Source organism: Plecotus auritus (genome assembly GCF_963455305.1).
Source record: "Plecotus auritus genome assembly, chromosome: 3".
NCBI lineage: Eukaryota > Metazoa > Chordata > Mammalia > Chiroptera > Vespertilionidae > Plecotus > Plecotus auritus.
The window spans coordinates 227,687,383-227,704,777 of record NC_137772.1 but is presented as its reverse complement, the minus strand read 5'-3'; the positions used below and the strand labels follow the sequence as shown (position 1 = coordinate 227,704,777).

The 17,395-nt window shown below is 65.6% G+C and overlaps 2 protein-coding genes across 5 annotated transcripts; both read left to right on the top strand.

Annotated features, from left to right (window-relative positions):
- Positions 1–148: 148 nt before the first annotated feature.
- On the top strand, positions 149–9,361 carry MAPK12 (mitogen-activated protein kinase 12). The gene is made up of 12 exons (XM_080662978.1): positions 149–405; positions 480–609; positions 2,895–2,953; positions 3,698–3,809; positions 3,913–3,942; positions 4,201–4,248; positions 5,236–5,350; positions 5,557–5,628; positions 5,745–5,824; positions 5,910–5,988; positions 6,085–6,258; positions 8,794–9,361. Exons 1-12 carry the CDS (start codon positions 281–283, stop codon positions 8,871–8,873), a joined length of 1,104 nt encoding a protein of 367 aa, XP_080519104.1. The 5' UTR covers positions 149–280; the 3' UTR covers positions 8,874–9,361.
- A 2,452-nt stretch (positions 9,362–11,813) lies between these two features.
- HDAC10 (histone deacetylase 10) lies at positions 11,814–17,104 on the top strand. Of its 4 annotated transcripts, none has more exons than XM_080660802.1 (20): positions 11,814–12,054; positions 12,131–12,265; positions 12,460–12,556; positions 12,823–12,920; positions 13,007–13,111; positions 13,235–13,303; positions 13,479–13,605; positions 13,794–13,859; positions 13,978–14,037; positions 14,118–14,207; positions 14,309–14,415; positions 14,487–14,554; positions 14,634–14,898; positions 15,015–15,099; positions 15,464–15,555; positions 15,699–15,755; positions 16,001–16,079; positions 16,244–16,426; positions 16,513–16,672; positions 16,820–17,104. In XM_080660802.1, exons 1-20 carry the CDS (start codon positions 11,996–11,998, stop codon positions 16,828–16,830), a joined length of 2,013 nt encoding a protein of 670 aa, XP_080516928.1. In that variant the 5' UTR covers positions 11,814–11,995; the 3' UTR covers positions 16,831–17,104. The 4 variants fall into 4 exon arrangements, with proteins under 4 accessions (XP_080516928.1, XP_080516929.1, XP_080516927.1 ...); XM_080660803.1 differs by having other exon boundaries at positions 11,882–12,054; positions 14,673–14,898; XM_080660801.1 differs by having other exon boundaries at positions 11,882–12,054; positions 16,513–16,957.
- Positions 17,105–17,395: the final 291 nt, after the last annotated feature.

The following is a 17,395-nucleotide window of genomic DNA, read 5'->3' as shown; positions in this document are numbered from 1 at the left end:
CGGGGTCTCCGGCGCCGCGTCGGTTCCAGGCTGGGCCCGAGCTGCCCTCCCCCCGTGTCCGCCCGTCCCCCGCCTCCCGCCTTTCCCGGCCGCCGCCCCGGGTTTCCGGAGGGGCCAGAGCCGAGGGCGGGCGGGGCGTCACGTGTGCGCGGCCCGGGGGCCGGTTGGTCCAGCGGCCGGGGAGGGGCGCGCGCCACCCGGGCCGGCGTCGGGCTTGGCGCTCCGGAGAGCCGGAGGGAGAACCGGGCACGGAGCGCCAGCCCGGGGAGTCCCGCCGCCCATGAGCTCCTCGCCGCCCGCCCGCAGGGGCTACTACCGCCAGGAGGTGACCAAGACCGCCTGGGAGGTGCGCGTCGTGTACCAGGACCTGCAGCCCGTGGGCTCGGGCGCCTATGGCGCGGTGTGGTGAGCGCAGGCGGGCCGGGCGGCGGGGGCCGGGGCGGGGTGTCCGGCCCTTCCGCTGAGCCCTGCGTCCGTAGCTCGGCCGTGGACAGCCGCACGGGCGCCAAGGTGGCCATCAAGAAGCTGTACCGGCCCTTCCAGTCGGAGCTGTACGCCAAGCGCGCCTACCGCGAGCTGCGCCTCCTCAAGCACATGCGCCACGAGAACGTGAGTGCCGGCCGCCCCCGCCGGCCGCTGCGCCTGCGGCTCCTCCACGTCCTGCCCCGGAGGCAACCCCCGTGTGGGGGGCGGAGGTGATGGTCAGAGAGAGACAGACAGACTGCTTCCCCGACCCTAGCCCTCTCCTCCCGGGCGGGCCGGTCCCTGGAAAGGACTGGGGACCCACCTCGGCTTCTTCCTGGGCCACACCTGGCTCTGCAGCTCCGGCCCCTGGAAGGAGGATGGCCCAGGTGTCCCCCCACAAAATCCTGTGGAGCTCTTTTCCTGGAAGAGGCACTTAGCCTCTCCCCTGCCTCCCGCAGCCCCGCCCGAGGGGGTCTCCTCCAGCCCTCCCACCTGCTGAGCGGCCTGGGGCCCTGGGAAGGCAGAGCTGGGCATGGAATGGGGTCATCATCTGGCCCTGTCGCCTCAGGGCCTTGGTTTCTCTGGTGACGGGTGGGTTTGGGGAGCTGGTGTGGGGAGGGCACTGAGCACAGTGACCAACACACAGACGCCCCCTTTGCGCCTCTGGCCGGGGTTCACGGACGGTGGGGGAGAGGCGGACCTGGGCCCCCACCAGGGAAAGGCCTCCCTCGCTTCCGGACCTGCCCACAGGACACCACCCTTGGCTGCCCGGCCGGGGCGCTCCCACTGCTTCTCCGCACAGACCCCTGCGGCCAAGAATGCGCCCCACCCCCAGCACCCTGCCTCACCCCCATCCGCGCCCAGTCTGAGGGCTGGAGGTCTGGGCACCCTGACCCTGGCTAATGGTGCTCCTGACACCTGGTCTGGCCCCTCCTGGGTCATGGGAGCCACCGGCCACCCCTCAGGAAAGGGGTCCCCTCTTCCCAGGTGAAATCTGTTCGGGGTGAATATCAGCCCAGCCTGAGCCTCACCGTCTCCCCATCACACCTGGGCACGCCCGGACCTTGTCTTCCCCATGTCCCCTCCCCCCCCCCCCCCGCCCCTGACAAGGGCAGACTCTTCTACCCAAGGCTTCATCCGACTTCTCCCTCATCGCCCCCCATTCCCACCCACCCGTCCTACCCTGGCAGGACCCCCCTCAGGTCTGCTCCCCCTGGGCCTGTGCGGCCCCCTCCCCCAGTCCCAGTGGGTCCTCCCAGGCCCCTCAGTCGGCCCCACACAGCACAAAGCCAGGAGCTTGGCCTGTTTGGACCCTCCTGGGGGTGGGGGTGGGGAGGAGGACTAGTTCTGAGGGGCCGAGTGCAGCGGCAGGTAGAGGAGTTGTCACCCACACCCACCCTGCTCTGCTCCTCTGCCCCCACTTCTGCCTCCTCCCCGTCCAACCCCCCACTCTGGCTCCATCCACACCTCAGAGGCACAGACATCTCCTTTTCCTTCAACCCGATGGCCCCCTGACCTCCAGGACTCTGTCCTTTTCTTGCTCAAACACTCTCCCGGTATCCCTGGGCCTCACCTGCCTCCAGACCTCTCTTGGGACACCCCCCCTCCCCTGCCATGACTCTGGTCCTGGAGGCCGCAGGGGTCACCTAGCTGTCCCTTCACCTCGTGTCCTTCTCGCCTCACTCCGGTCTGTCCCTGCAATCAGTGTCACGCCGGTCTGAACCCTTCCTCGTCGGCTCTAGGGTCGAAGCCAAGCCTTCATGGGCCTCGGCCACCTGGCCTCCCTCCTCGTGTTCCTCAAGTGCTCAAAGGGTTCTCATCTCCTCCGCCTCCATTCCCGTGGCCTCTGCCAGCTGTGGCCTCTGCCAGCTGTGGCCTCTGCCAGGCCCGTCCACCTGCTCAAAGGTGCAGGCTTCCCTGAGTCCCTGGAGGCCACCCTGAGTCTGGGTGCCAGTTGTCCCCGTCCCTGCCTGCTCCTCATCACCCCTGCCCGGGGGTCTGCAGGGCCGGGTCTGACTGCTGGTTTGGTCACGTGCTGCCTGCTGGGGCCTCTCCAGCAGAGGCCCAGCCCTGGGAAGTACCTGCCAGATGCCGGCTCTCTCCTGGGAGGCTGTCCCCATCCTTGTCCCAGATTTTCAATGGACAGGAGGGGCCCAGGAACTGGAGCTCCTTGGATGGCCGGGAGCTGATCCAGACTGGGGCTGCCCCTCCCCCAGAGGATCCCAGCTGTCACCATCCCAAAATAGCCTGCATCTGTGGGCAGGTGTGCCAGGGCTGGGTGGTGCTGCCAGTGGGCAGAGCTGGCCCTGTGGACAGTGGGGGGAGATGGGGACAGCTGCAGGGGGCTTTCCTGCCTGGATCCTGGTGCCAGCCTTTGCGGGGGGGGCATGGGGGCCCCATCCCACCTGGCGCTCCGGCTGCCTCCCCAGGTGATCGGGCTGCTGGACGTGTTCACTCCAGATGAGACCCTGGATGACTTCACAGACTTGTGAGTACTGGTCTGGGGCTGGCCAGGCAGGTGGAGGGTGTTGGGTCATTCCTGGGCACCAACTTCGGATTCTGGGTTGGCGTGGGGACCCGCTGAAGGCAGGCCTCTCCCTATAGCCTGGATGGGGGTCGGGGTGCACAGTCCCCACCCCGTCTTCACACCACAGTCCCCTTCCCTGGGGCCCACAACACGGGCACGGCCAGGTGGGACCTGGGCCTCCTCTTCCCATCGCCGCTGGCACCAGGCTGTCTCCAGTGCGGGAGGTGCGAGCCTTGGGCCCGAGCATTTGTTGTGGCACCAAGTGTGTGGCCATAACTGAAGCTGCTGACCTTTTCGGGAGGGGAGGGGGGCGGGGCGGCATGGTGCCTGCCCTGTGGCTGCCTGAGCAGCAACCCCCGGGCTCACACTGCTGTCGGCCAGGAGCCAGGGGCCTGGCCGGGGAAGGGCTGGGAGGACCGGCTCCCTGCCGCCTGACCTTGCGGAGGTCAATGACCCATACTGGCCAGGAGCTAAATGTCTCCCGCTCCACCTCCACCCTGGGACCCCCCATGTCCTGCTTTCCTGCCACGCCCGCAGGCCCTCCCTCCCCTGCCTGTGAGCACTGGGTCCCCAGCCCCTGGCCTGGCACAGTCCCTGCCCCCATGACATTCTGGGGTTGGCGGGGGGGGGGGGGGGGGGAGGCGGTAGGTGCTTGGAGGTAGGGGCCTGGGGTCTTCCTGGGTTTGAGCCTGCCCCAACCCGCAGTTACCTGGTCATGCCGTTCATGGGCACGGACCTGGGTAAGCTCATGAAGCACGAGACGCTGAGCGAGGACCGCATCCAGTTCCTCGTCTACCAGATGCTGAAAGGGCTGAAGGTGAGGGCCTGCCGGGGCCAGGTGGGCAGTCCCCTGGCTGGCCCGAGGCTGTGAGGGCCCGTGAGCCGCACGGCTGACCCTGACCCTCTCTCTGTCCCCACAGTATATCCACGCGGCCGGCATCATTCACAGGGTGAGTCCTGGGGGTGGAGGGAGCTTCCCTGCTGGGGGCATTCGAGGGGCTCAACCCCGAGGAGCCTGTTTCTCGCCTGTGGGGGCACGATGGGGTCCAGAGGGTGTCACACAGTCTGCACACAGCTCGGGGCCTGGGCACCTCCACCCTCCCCAGTGTGTCCGCTCCCAGGCTCCGCCGCTGCCCCGGCTCCTGCCCTTGCACCTGCCCTTGCACCCCTGCTGGTGGGCTACACAGCCACCTTTCCTCCACCCCCAGGACCTGAAGCCCGGCAACCTGGCCGTGAACGAGGACTGTGAGCTGAAGGTATGTGTCAGGTTGGGGCTCAGGCTCCCTCCCACCTGCCCATCTGCCTGCCACGCCCTCGGTCCCCAGACCGGGAGGAAGGCTGGTCCCCGCCCGGGCAGAGGGATCAGCCGTGAGGCAGCGGCCAAGCAGCTGATGGCCAGATGGGCCCTGGGGAGGCACTTGATGGGGGTGGCATTGGGCACGCTCTGCTTGAGGTGAGGTGGGGGCAGGTAGTGGTCCCTCCTTCCTGAGCTGGGACAGGGCCTAAGAGACCTTCCCAGCCCAGCGGGCGTGGCTCAGTGGTTAGAAGGTCGTGGTTCGATTCCGGGTCAGGGCACGTCCTTGGGTTGCAGGCTCTAGCCCCAGTGTGGGGGCGTGTGGTTCTCTTTCATCATCGATGTCTCTGTCTCTCTATCCCTCTCTTTTCTTCTCTCTGAAATCAATTTAAAAATTTTTTTAAAAATAAGACCTTCCCGCCGAAACCGGTTTGGCTCAGTGGATAGAGCGTCAGCCTGCGGACTGAAAGGTCCCAGGTTCGATTCCGGTCAAGGGCATGTACCTTGGTTGCGGGCACATCCCCAGTAGGGAGTGTGCAGGAGGCAGCTGATCGATGTTTCTCTCTCATCGATGTTTCTAACTCTCTATCCCTCTCCCTTCCTCTCTGTAAAAAATCAATAAAATATATTTAGAAAAAAATAAAAAATAAAAATAAGACCTTCCCATAGGTGCCAGCCAGGATCTAGGGGGCGGGGCGTGGAGGAACAGGGAGAGGAGACGCCCCGATGCCTGGTCCTGAGGGTGGGGAGGCGAGCTCTGTTGGGCTGGGTGCACCGGCTGTGGGGAGGAACCCAGGGGAGGCTGGAGGGTCTGTGGCTGTGACCTCAGGCCCTGGAGGGTTGGCAGGAGCCCAGTGTCCCCAGCCCGCTTGGGGCCCCCTGGCCCACAGGCTGGCCCACTCACTCCCCGGGGCCCCTTTGCCCCCCCCCTTCCTGATTCTGGCTGCAGATCCTGGACTTCGGCCTGGCCAGGCAGGCGGACAGCGAGATGACTGGATACGTAGTGACTCGGTGGTATCGGGCGCCTGAGGTCATCTTGAATTGGATGCACTACACACAGACAGGTGAGAGGCTGCCAGAGACGGGGCCACTACCGGCCTCCACCTCCCGGCTGGACTCTCCCCTACCCCCCACCCCGCCCATGGCTGCTGAGCTGGGATGGAGCCAGGAGGGTGTGGCCGGCCAGATGGCCCCCGTGTCCATGTGCCCCGCTGTGCGTCCCTCCCCCACCCCCGGCCCACAGCCCTGATGAGGGGGGCTTCTGTCTCAGTGGACATCTGGTCTGTGGGCTGCATCATGGCGGAGATGATCACAGGGAAGACGCTGTTCAAGGGCAATGACCGTATCCTACACCTGTGGGGCCAGGTGGGCCGGGGGGCGGGGGTGGGGCGGGGCGGGGCGGGCTGCGGAGGGGAGCCCTGCTCTCTGGCCCACATGGTGCTCCTGAGCTCAGCCGAGACCTGGACCAGCTGAAGGAGATCTTGAAGGTGACGGGCACGCCACCCGATGAGTTTGTCCAGAGGCTGCAGAGTGCGGATGTCAGTGGGGAGCTGGGCGGGGCTGGGGAGCTGGGGGGGGGGGGGGCGCCCGGGAGCTGGCCCCTCACCCTTCCCGCCCACACAGGCGAAGAACTACATGAAGGGCCTCCCCGAGTTGGAGAAGAAGGATTTTGCCTCCATTCTGACCAATGCAAGCCCTCTGGGTAGGGCAGGACTCGGGGGAGCGAGGGGTCAGTGACCTGGGGCGTGGCGTGCGTGGGGCCCTCCTCCCTGCCCAGCCTGACCCGCCCTCCCCCCAGCCGTGAACCTCCTGGAGAAAATGCTGGTGCTGGACGCGGAGCAGCGGGTGACGGCGGCCGAGGCCCTGACCCACCCGTATTTCGAGTCGCTGCACGACGCCGAGGATGAGCCCCAGGCCCAGAAGTACGACGAGTCCTTCGATGACGTGGACCGCACCCTGGACGAGTGGAAGCGTGAGTGGCGGGCTCTGGGCAGGGCCTGAGGCGGCACCCCGTGAACCCCACGCGGGTTGCCGGGGCTCAGAGTCCTGGGTTCGCCAGGTAAGGAACACAACAGGAGGTCAGAGGGCAGTGGGGCGTCCTGGCCAAGGTGACCCCTGGCTGAAGCTGAAGGACTAAAGGGAGGGTGTGGACTCCTGCAGGGGCTCGGCACCCACGGGAGCGTGGACACCACACGGGGGCAGCGCCAAGCTCAGGGCAGTGTGAGCACTTCCCGCCACCAGTCTCGCCTCTGGGCCACAGATCCGGGCCACCCTGGGGCCCCTTCACACCCCCTGTCTCCAGGCCTCTGCTCACATCTCTTATTTTTCTTTTAATATTTTTATTGATTTCAGAGAGGAAGGGAGAGGGAGAGAGAGAGAAACATCAATGATGAGAGAGAATCATCTATTGCTGCCTCCCACACTCCCCCTGCTGGGGATCAAGCCCCCAACCGTGACCGCCTGGTTCACAGGTTGATGCTCAACCATTGAGCCACACTGGCCGGGCTGCTCACACCTCTTGAACTTGCCCTTGCCTCTCCTTGCCCCTTTTACCTGAATAACTGCATGCCCCTCATTTCTTTTTTCTTTTTAAATATATTTTATTGATTTTAGAGAAGAAGGAAGAGGGAGAGAGAAACATCAATGATGAGAGAGAATCATTGATTGGCTGCCTCCTACACGCCCACTACTGGGGACCGAGCCCGAAACCCAGACATGTGCCCTTGGCCGGAATCGAACCTGGGACCCTTCAGTCTGCAGGCTGACGCTCTATCCACTGAGCCAAACCAGCTAGGGCTGCCCCTCGTTTCTTGCCAGTGGGATAAGCCACCCCCGCCAGCCCACAGTCCCTCACCCCTTTTTCCCTGTCCCCTACAGCCCCTCTGAGCAGTTCCAACCCCTCCCTGGAGCTGCTCTGCACCTTCAGGCTTTGTGCTGGTCACCCCCTTCCCCCAAGGGCCCTTCCCCTCGTTTCTGAAGGTCAAACTAGACCTGCTCAGCCTCAAGCTGGGTTCAAGGATGCCTTGCCCGGTCAGTCCCCAGGCCTCCCTCTGCTGTGGTCCTGATGCCCACACGGGGACTGGCCTTGTCCGTCTGCACTGCGGAAGGGCGGGCCACGAGGGCTGGGTCTGGTGTCTTGTGGTGGTTGCAGGACCAGCCTGGGGTGCAGGGATGTGTGAGAGCAGCTGTTAGCACTACTGCAGCCGTGGTTCATGTGCCAGGCCCCATCCTGGCTTTGCCTCGGACCCAGGGCCTTAGCCCTGCACTCGGGGGCGGGGGTGGGGCTGGATGGGTTGCAGTTCCCAAACTACGTTCCTTAGGACCTCCTGGGTTCCTTGGTGCCTCCAGCAGGGACTCCACCCTGGTCTGTGCTGTGTTTTGTGCTATCATTTGGTTTGGTCTGGCGAAAGTCTGTTGCTAAAAAAAGATCTGAAAACCGCCAGCCGCTGGATCCTCCCTGTGGTCCCCGCCCACACAAACCATGGTAGACACGTGACCTTTCTAGTGGCCAAGTCCTGGGTCAGGATGCAGATCCTCATCACTTCCTGTTTCCCTGGGGAAAAGATCCTCTTCACACGGATCTTCCCTGTGTGGGCAGCCCCTCCTCGGGCGGAGAGGGGGTACACTCACAGACCACCCGCTCAGGGCCATGTGTCCTGACGTGGGCTTGTGGCGTGCCCGTGTCCCCCCACCAGCCAGGGGAGAGTGAACGGCTGGGGCAGGCTGAGCAGAACCTGTCCATTTGCAGACCGGCCAGAGGCGAGCAGGGCAGGCTCTCCACCCCGCCTTTGTCTTTTGTTTGTTTGTTTTTCTTTCCGCCTCGCCTTTGGATGGCTCCCTGCAGGCACACAGTTCAGGGGACACGTGAGGGTCATAGGTGAGGGTCGTTGGAGGGACTTCCTCTCACTTAAGCCTAAGTAGGTATACTTGCTCCAGAGAATCAACGTGTCTTGGTGGGACCCTGAGCAGCTACTTGCCTGACAGAACGTAGGTTTGCATTCCTAGGACGTCTTTGTTCGCAGAGGCAGGCTGTGGGGCCAAAGCCCGCCGGGCCACCTCAGGGGCAGTGGTTTTGAGTTCCAGGAGCCCCGACAGGGTGGAGAGTCACTGCGGACAAACCTGGGGGGCCTGACAGTGGCTGTGGCCTGGGACGAAGTCATGGGTATGGGACAAAGAAGCCCACCTGGCTCCTACACCCCAGCCATTACCTGTGACCCTGATGTGTTCGGGCGTGGGTGCTCTGAGTCAGTGGTCTGCGCCTGGGGGCTCTCCCCACCCCCACCCTGAGTGGACTCTCCTTGGACTCATTGCTGCTCAGAGTGAGCACCCGGAGGGGCTGGGCCCAGCACTTATCTTGGGCCGTTGGTGTCCGAAGTGGCGTGAACTGTGGGGGTTGATTCTTTTTATCTAGTATGTGTGTGTGTGTGTGTGTGTGTGTTGATTCTGATGGGTGACTGGGCTCCTACTCCCGTGACTCTCCGTCTCTCTCGCTCTCACCCCACCCCAGGTGACACGTATAAAGAGGTGCTCAGCTTCAGGCCTCCCCGGCAGCTGGGGGCCAAGTCCTCCAAGGAGACAGCCCTGTGAAGACCCCTGGGCCCTGAGGGGGTGGTGGGACGTCTCGGGGACCCTGGCTGGCACTTCCGCCTGGAAGGGGGGGGGGGGAATCCTGTGACCTTGGCTGGAGCTTGCATCCCAGGAGACTCCTCATCCATGCACTCCATCCCCCAAGCCTGCGGCCCTGCTCCCAGGTCCCCAGCTCAGCCTAACCTTGGAGGAGCGTGTGGACTTTCTGCACAGGGCACCCTCCTGACCTGGGGCTGGCCTCCGCAGTGGTCCCCTGAGCTGGGTGCAGCAGGAAGCCATAGAGCCTTGGGGACAGGGTGGGGCTTGGGATCCAGCCTGGCCTCGGGCCCTGCCTGCTTGGTCCGCGCTGAGGCCCAGTTCACGGCTGAGAGGAAGGACAGGAAGGGCGCAGGCGCTGACTCAGGGACGATCTTGCAAACCCAGCTGGAATGTACACTGTCCTTGTGGTGCCCACGCGGCTGGGAGGAAATAAACCCTTTTGTAGAGTTCCCACTGTGCCTTCACTTCTTGATTCCTTGGCTGGGCCTCCGCCTCCAGGCCTCTGAGCTGGTGCCCACTTCCCCTGTTCTGTGCCAGGAAGCCCCGAGGCTAGAACCCCCACATTAGGGCTTGTTCTCCCTTTTGGGGTGACCTTTTTCTAATGGCTTGGACTCCGGAGCCCGACCTTGGGGCAGAGCCTGATGGGAGTGGGGGTTGTGGTTAGGGTCCAACCTGGGGCCGCGCCCCAGCTGTCTGAGCTCCCTGCCCTCTCCAAGGCCAGGTTCCCAGGGAGGAACTCGCTGAGGCTTCCGCCCCAGTGTCTTAGGGGAGCGGGGGACCCTCCTGCCCCGCCCACGGCCACATCCCAGCGCCATCGCCAAGCCTGTGGCGCCCTCTGCCGGCCACTTTCCGTCTGCGAGCGCTGCCTCCGGATGGGGAGCCCCTCGGGCTCCTGGCTTCCCTGGCTCCCCGACCTGTCCGCGGAGTAAGCGGCCCCAAAGCGGGGCCGGGCGGGTCTCCCCACCTGGGGTCGGGCTGGGCGCACGCGCAGTGGGTCCAGCCAAATGCGGTCCTTTGAGTTGCTACAGTGGACACCGGCCCTCTCTGATCAGAGGCCTTCCGTGCCTTTGGGACCCACTCGCGTCAGGACCCTCCTCTCTCCGGAATCTAAAAAGGGTCTTCCACGCCCACGGTGCCCTTCGTGACCACATGTCGCGGGGTGGCCAATCAGAGCACGCCATTCCCTGGCCACGGTAATTGGCGGGCACCTGACCTGAAGTGACCCAATTGGAGTCTCCCCAGAGCCCCTGCAATGACGGGGCAACTAGGGAACAGGACTGGGGGCAATCCCGCTCCAGGGTCCCACCGCCCAGATCCCCGCCCCGCCGCAGGGCCCCGCCCATGCCTCGCCTCCTAGAGACCCGCCCCCGGGCCCCGCCCACGACCACGCCCTTGGACACCACCCCAGGGCCCCGCCCACGCCTCGCCTCCTAGAGACCCGCCCCCGGGGACCCGACCATGACCACGCTCCTGGACACCCGCCCCATGGCCTTGCCCACCGCCCCCAGGGCTCCGCCCATGACCACGCCCCTAGACACCCGCCCCATGGCCATGTCCACCGCCTCCAGGGCCCCGCCCCATGGCCTCCCCTCCTGGAGACCCGCCCCCGGGGCCCCGCCCCATGACCACGCCCCTAGACACCCCGCCCCATGATCACGCTCCTGGACACCCGCCCCATGGCCATGCCCACCGCCTCCAGGGCCCCGCCCCATGGCCTCCCCTCCTAGAGACCCGCCCCATGGCCATCCCCACCGCCTCCAGGGCCCCGCCCATGACCACGCCCCCAGACACCCGCCCCATGGCCATGCCCAACCTCACCTCCTAGAGACCCGCTCCAGGCCCCGCCTCCCAGACCCCAGGGCCCCGCCCACGCCTCGCCTCCTAGAGACCAGCCCCAGGGCCCAGTCCAGAGCTCCCGGGCTTTAGGCCCGCGGCTCGCGGTGGCTTCCTGTCTGGCCGTCGTGCTCCATGGCTGTGCCCGTGCCTCCTCCTTTGCTGCCCTCATCCATCACTCAGTCCCTCACCCCTCGCCCAGATCCTCTCTCTCCATCCGCCTTTCCCGGGCCCCACCTCCCGGTCCAGCTTCCGGACCACTGCCCTGACCTTCCGAGTGGTCCGCTCTTCAGCAGGGACCTTCCTGGAGCTTAAATCGGATCCTGTCACTTTTTTAAAAAATGTTTTTATTGATTTTTAGAGAGAGAGAGAGAGAGATAGAAACGTCGATGCGAGAGGAACATCCCTGGGCTGCCTCCTGCACGCCCCCTGCTGGGGATGGAGCCCCAAACCCGGCCCTGGGCCCTGACGGGGAATCCAACCGGTGACCTCGGTGCACGGGTCCACGCTCAATCTATTGAGCCACACCGGCTGGGCATCCCTTATTTAAAAAAAAAAAATTAAGTGATTTTAGAGAGAGAGAGGGAGAAAGAGAAACAGCCATCGGTTGCCTCCCATACGTACCCGACCAGGGATCAAACCCGCAACCTGGGTATGTGTCCTGGTGGGGAATGGAGCCAGCAACCTGATGACGCTCCAACCAACCGAGACACACCGGCCAGGACCCTGTCACTACCTTCTTAAACCCGGGGGCAGCGCTGCGCCCGGGGCAGCTCAGGCCGTGCCAAGCCCTCACCCTGGACCGGCGCTGGCGCTCTGCTGCCGGGCCGGGCTCCGGAGGCCCCGAGCTCCGCCCTCCTTCCCTCGCGCTCTTCCCAGAGCCTGGCCGCGCGGGGAGGTGGGGCTGGGAGCGTGCCCACAGCACGCGGTCGGGGCCGCCGAGGCACTGCGGGGTCCCGGGCACACTGGCTCTCACCGCATGCCCTCCCGTCTCTAGCGGGGAACCAGCCACAAGCTTCCAGAGGAGGAGGCGGAGCTGGGCTGGAGCAGGAGGGGCGGGCCGAGGAAGCCGGAAGCCGGACTCCAGGTGCCACCCCGTCGACCCGCTCTTGCTCCGCTACCTCCGGGTGCAGCCCGCGGCCTCCTTCCTGCCTGGGCGCTGCGCGTCCTCCCTGGGGCTGCGAGGTGGGGAGGGCAGTGCAGTCACCTTCGAGTGAGGGCGGCTGGGCCCTCCCACCCCCGGCAGGGCCATGAGGACCGCCCTGGTGTACCACGAGGACATGACTGCGCCCAGGCTGCTGTGGGAGGAGTAAGTGTCACCTGGACGAGGTGTGTGTGTGGGTGGTGGTGGGGGAGACTAGAGTCTGAGCTCTCTGTCCACACAGCCCCGAGTGTGAGATCGAGTGTCCAGAGCGCCTGACCTCCGCCATGGGGCTCCTGCAGCAGCGGGGCCTGGAGCAGAGGTGCCTGCAGTTGGCAGCCCGAGAGGCCTCGGAGGCAGAGTTGGGCCTGGTGCACAGGTGGGACCCCCTCAGCCACACCTGAGCCCACCCAGCTGCCAGGACTCACAAACAGTGCCTCAGTTTTCACCATTGGGTGGGTGGGTGAGGGAGCGTGCGGGGGGGGGGGGCAGCCCCATGGGGTCCAGCCCCTTTTTCTCCTCCCCACCCCATTCCTGCTGGCGACTCTGCCTTGCCTCTCTGCCCCTCTGCAGCCCAGAGTACGTGGCCCTGCTGCGGGGGACTCAGGCCCTGGGCACGGAGGAGCTCCGGGCACTGTCTGGACAGTACGATGCCGTCTACTTCCATCCGGTTCGTGTCCCGGGGACCCACCCACCCATCCCCATGCCCATGCCCATGCCCATGCCCATGCCCATGCCTGTGCCTGTTCGTGGCTGCCAACCTGGCTGATGTCCCTGTGTTCATGGACGTGCCCATGCCTTGCATACCTGCTGCGGCTGGCACCTGGGACTGTCCTGGCCCATCCCATTCAGCACTCGGTGCCCTGCAGCCTGGCACAGATGTGGGCAGAGTGTGTGGGGTAGCCGGTGGGGGCTCACCTGCACCTCTGCCCCCAGAGTACCTTCCACAGCGCACGGCTGGCCGTGGGGGCCGGGCTGGAGCTGGTGGATGCTGTGCTGACGGGAGCTGTGCATAATGGGCTCGCCCTGGTGAGGTGAGAGCTGTCCCTCGCCCCTGGCTGCCCGCACGTGTGGGCAGAGGATGACCCTGACAGGGCCCACGCTCCACTCTCACCCTCAGGCCTCCTGGGCACCACAGCCAGAGGGCTGCCGCCAGCGGATTCTGTGTGTTCAATAACGTGGCCATCGCGGCCAAACATGCGCAGCAGAAGCACGGGCTGCACAGGTGTGTGCTGGGCCGGCTGCAGGTGGGACCACCCCCCACCCAGCCCCTTCCCATCTTGGGCTGGGCTCCTGGCCTGGAGTGGAGGGCCTGCCCCGTGGTGAGTCCAGTGCCGTCTGTCCCCAGGATCCTCATTGTTGATTGGGACATCCACCACGGCCAGGGCATCCAGTATATCTTTGAGGACGACCCTAGGTGAGCAGGGGTGGGCACGCAGCCCTTCCCCGGGACCCCACTCTTCGGGGCCCCCGGCCTGGCCAGGCAAAGTCCTACCCGGGTGACACAGCTGTGTGCTCAAGGGTCAGAGTTCTGCGAGGAGCTGTGGGGCTGAGGGTCACCTCCGAATTCTGACGCTGGCCGTTATTCACAGCGTCCTTTACTTCTCCTGGCACCGTTACGAGCACGGGCGCTTCTGGCCTTACCTGCAGGAGTCCGACGCAGTGGCCGTGGGGCAGGGGCGGGGCCGCGGCTTCACTGTCAATCTGCCCTGGAACCAGGTGCCACGCTTCACCCTCCGGGGGCCTAACCTCCCCCCGACCTCCCGCCCAGATCCCCCGCCCTGTAGCTGCGGGCCACCTGAGTGTTGTTCAGGGCGTCCTTCCAGAATCACCCCGGAGCCCAGGCATAAGGGGGAAGACCCCACAGCTCGCCCTTCTGGGCCCAACTCTGACACTCATGACTGCAGGTTGGGATGGGAAATGCCGACTACCTGGCCGGCTTCCTGCACGTGCTGCTCCCCCTGGCTTTTGAGGTGACTATGTGGGGGGTCCCCCTCACCCCGACTCCATCAGAGAAGAACAAATCCTGTGGGGGGAGGGTCTCTCTGATGGGCTTCCCTTCACTCCCTCCCCACTCGGCCCTGCCTGCAGTTTGATCCTGAGCTGGTGCTGGTCTCGGCAGGGTTTGACTCAGCGATCGGGGACCCCGAGGTGAGGGACTTCTGGCCTGACCTGGGGGACTTCTGGTGCCCGGTGGCCAGGCCCCCCCTCATACCCGGCTCTCGTTCCAGGGGCAGATGCAGGCCACGCCAGAGTGCTTTGCGCACCTCACGCAGCTGCTGCAGGTGCTGGCCGGCGGCCGGGTCTGCGCCCTGCTGGAGGTGACTGTGGCGAGCAGGGAGGGTCCAGGGACCCGAGGCTGAGGTGCAGTCGGAGGGGCCTTCTGCCCCAGTGACACCTCTGCCCTCCTCTCTCTCCCCAGGGTGGCTACAATCTGAAGTCGCTCTCCGAGTCCGTGTGCATGACGGTGCAGGCCCTGCTGGGTGACCCCGCCCCGCCCCTGTCAGGGCCCATGGTGCCACATCGCAGGTGCGAGGGGTTGGAGGCGGGAAGGCTGGGGGTGCAAGGCCAGGTGTCACCACTCCTGTCTCTCCGTGCAGCGCCCTGGAGTCCATCCAGAGTGTCCGGGCAGCCCAGGTCCCTCACTGGACGAGCCTCCAGCAGCAAGGTCCGTGTGGCCTGGGCCGGGGGGTGGGATTGCGCCTCGGGCTTTCGCGAAGTGGCTGTGACTCTAAACGACCCCCTAGACTCGGCCCCCATCCTGAGCCCCAGCACCCGCTCCCTAGAGGGGAGGCCCTCGGCTCTGCTGTCCGAGGGGCCCGAATTCAAGGCTGCAGCGGCCCAGGCCACGGCGGCACCGAGCGCCCTCCCGGACGGGCTGCACCTCCGCCCCATGCCCCCTGTCCGCACCGCTGTTGCTCTGACTTCACCGGACGCTGCTCTGGTCCTGCCCCCTGAAGTCCCCCATCAGGAGGGGTCAGCCCTGGAGGAGGAGACACAGTCCTGGGCCAGGTGGGCTGAGTGGGCCTGGGGAGACGGGTGAGGCTGTGTCCGCCATGCAAACCTGGTGTGACTCACCTGTGATCCGTGTCGCCCTGTGTCCGTGTTCGTTGGTTTTTCTACCGCAGCCTACACGAGGCCCTGGCCAAGGACGAGGCTGCCAGTGCACTTGGGAAGGTCCTGTACCTTTTGGATAGGATCTTGGATGGGCAGGTGGGGGCACCTGGAGGGCTGGGGTGGCTGTGGAGCTGGGGCAGGGCCCGGGACCAGGGGAGGGCTGGGGGGGGGTGCAGAACCATGTGTATGTGAGTGTTGCCTTGTGCCAGGACCCCTCCCAGAAGAGCCCCTAGGGACAGGGGACAAGCACTCCCTCAGTCCCCTCTGCTAAGTGCTCTTTGGCAGAGAGGGGAAGGCGGTGACTTAGAGGGCAGTTTGAAGCACCTTATTGTCAGAAGTGGAGCAATTTGACCTCAGAGTGTATAGATGACAGCCACGGAGACCGGGACCAGGAGAAGGGACGGATGGTCTGTCTGCCTGGTTTGGGGGTGGCCCTCCACTGCTGTCTTTCACCCCGCAGGTGAGCAGCGGCATCGCAGCCGCCCCGGCCTCTGCTGCAGCTGCCACTCTGGATGTGGCCATTCGGTGCAGCCTTTCCCGGGGAGCTCAGAGGTGAGAACCTCAGCGGGCTGGCCTGGGTCTCTGAGGGCGTGGCTCATGGGCACCCCTGCCCTGGCTGCCACATTGGGAGGGCTCAGGGAATGGACTACAAGTGGAGTGAGGACAGCCTGTTCTGGGACCAACTCCTTCTCTAGGCTTCTCTGTGTGGCCGTGGGACAGCTGGATCGGCCATCGCACCTGGCAGATGATGGGTATGCCCCTTGGGTTCCTGCGTGGGGGTGGGTATGTCACTGTGGGTCCCCAGGAGAGATGGCTGGGTGGGCCCAGGGGGCCCTAGGAGCAAGGCCAGGAGGGTCTCCAGCACAGAGGGTCAGCACTTTCAGCACCCCTATCCCTGAACTCTCCTGCACCTCACCTTCTGTCGTCCCGGCTCTGGAGGGTGAGTGGCGTCTCGCTCACACACACACGTGTCCATGTGACCACTCTCCCCTGAAAGGAGGAATCTGTGGCTGAGCATCCGGGGCAAGGAGGCAGCCGCCCTGTCCATGTTCCACGTCTCCATGCCACTGCCGGGGGTAAGTGGTGGTGTCCCGGGGCCAGGCAGTGGCTGCTGATTGGTATCATCATAAGGGCCATGCCCCTGGCATTCACCTACCCTTCCCGACATCCTGATGGCAGGAGGGCTGTCCCCTGGTCCCCTGGATGAGGGGATGGGGTCATGCAGCCTGTCCCTCCATAGACAACTGGCGCGTTCCTGAACTTCCTCCTGGCCCTGGTGCTGCCCCTGGCCTATAGCTTCCGACCTGACCTGGTGCTACTGGCACTGGGGCCGGACCATGGCCTGAGGGACCCCCAAGCTGCAGTCCTGGCCTCACTGTTGCGGGCCCCAGCAGGGTGCCGAGTCTTGGCCCTTGTGGATGCGGTGAGTTGAGCAGAGCAGATGTGCTGTGGGGTGGGAATCGGGGAGAGGCCAGTGACTCACAGCTTTCCTCTCCACCCTTGGCCCAGGAATCCACACCCCAGCTTGCAGGCGTCCTGGCCCAGGTGCTGCATGGAGAGGCACCCCCCGGCCTGGGCCCCTTAGGCATGGCCTCCCCAGAGGACACGCAGGCCCTGATGCGCCTGCGAGGGCAGCTAGAGCCGCAGTGGAAGATGCTGCAGGTGGCGGGTGAGACTGGGAGCAAGGTCAGGCCCAAGGCTTGGGGCCCGTGGGGACCGTCCTGGTTCAGAGCTCCGTGGGGAGAAGGGCTCTTGGGGGCGAGGGGTTCACGTCTTGCAACTGGCATAGCCCTGCTGATCATGCGCCTCTTCGCAGCTCCTGCTTGAGTGCTGTGACCCTGTGGCTCGAAATCGCCCGGGTGGGCGTATGTACACCCGGAAATGACACTGAAAAATAGTCCCCCAAGAGCCGGTGGTGAAACATTCAGAAGCACGCCGCTGCCTGAGGCTGCGGCCTGACGTCCGGCCACCGGGCGCTGGGCGCTGGCTCAGGGGACTGTGTCCACTGCGGCGACCAGGGCCCCTCCGCACCCGCCTCCACACGGAAGGCCCCGCCCAGGCTACCTCCACGCCAATCAGTAAACAATGACGCGAAAGTCCGACTCCGCCTCCTTTATTGTGTCCACAGAGTCTGGTCTCAGTTTTCCCACCCGCAGGACCGCTGCTCCAAGCCGGAAGTGCTCTAGAATCCGCGGCCCCGCCCCAGCCCGCCAGGGCCCCGCCCCAGCCCGCCAGGGCCCCGCCCCAGCCCGCCAGGGCCCCGCCCCAGCCCGCCCGGGCCCCGCCCCCGCCCGCCCGGGCCCCGCCCCCGCCCGCCCGGGCCCCGCCCCCGCCCGCCCGGGCCCCGCCCCCGCCCGCCCGGGCCCCGCCCCCTAGGTCTCCCCTCCCGACG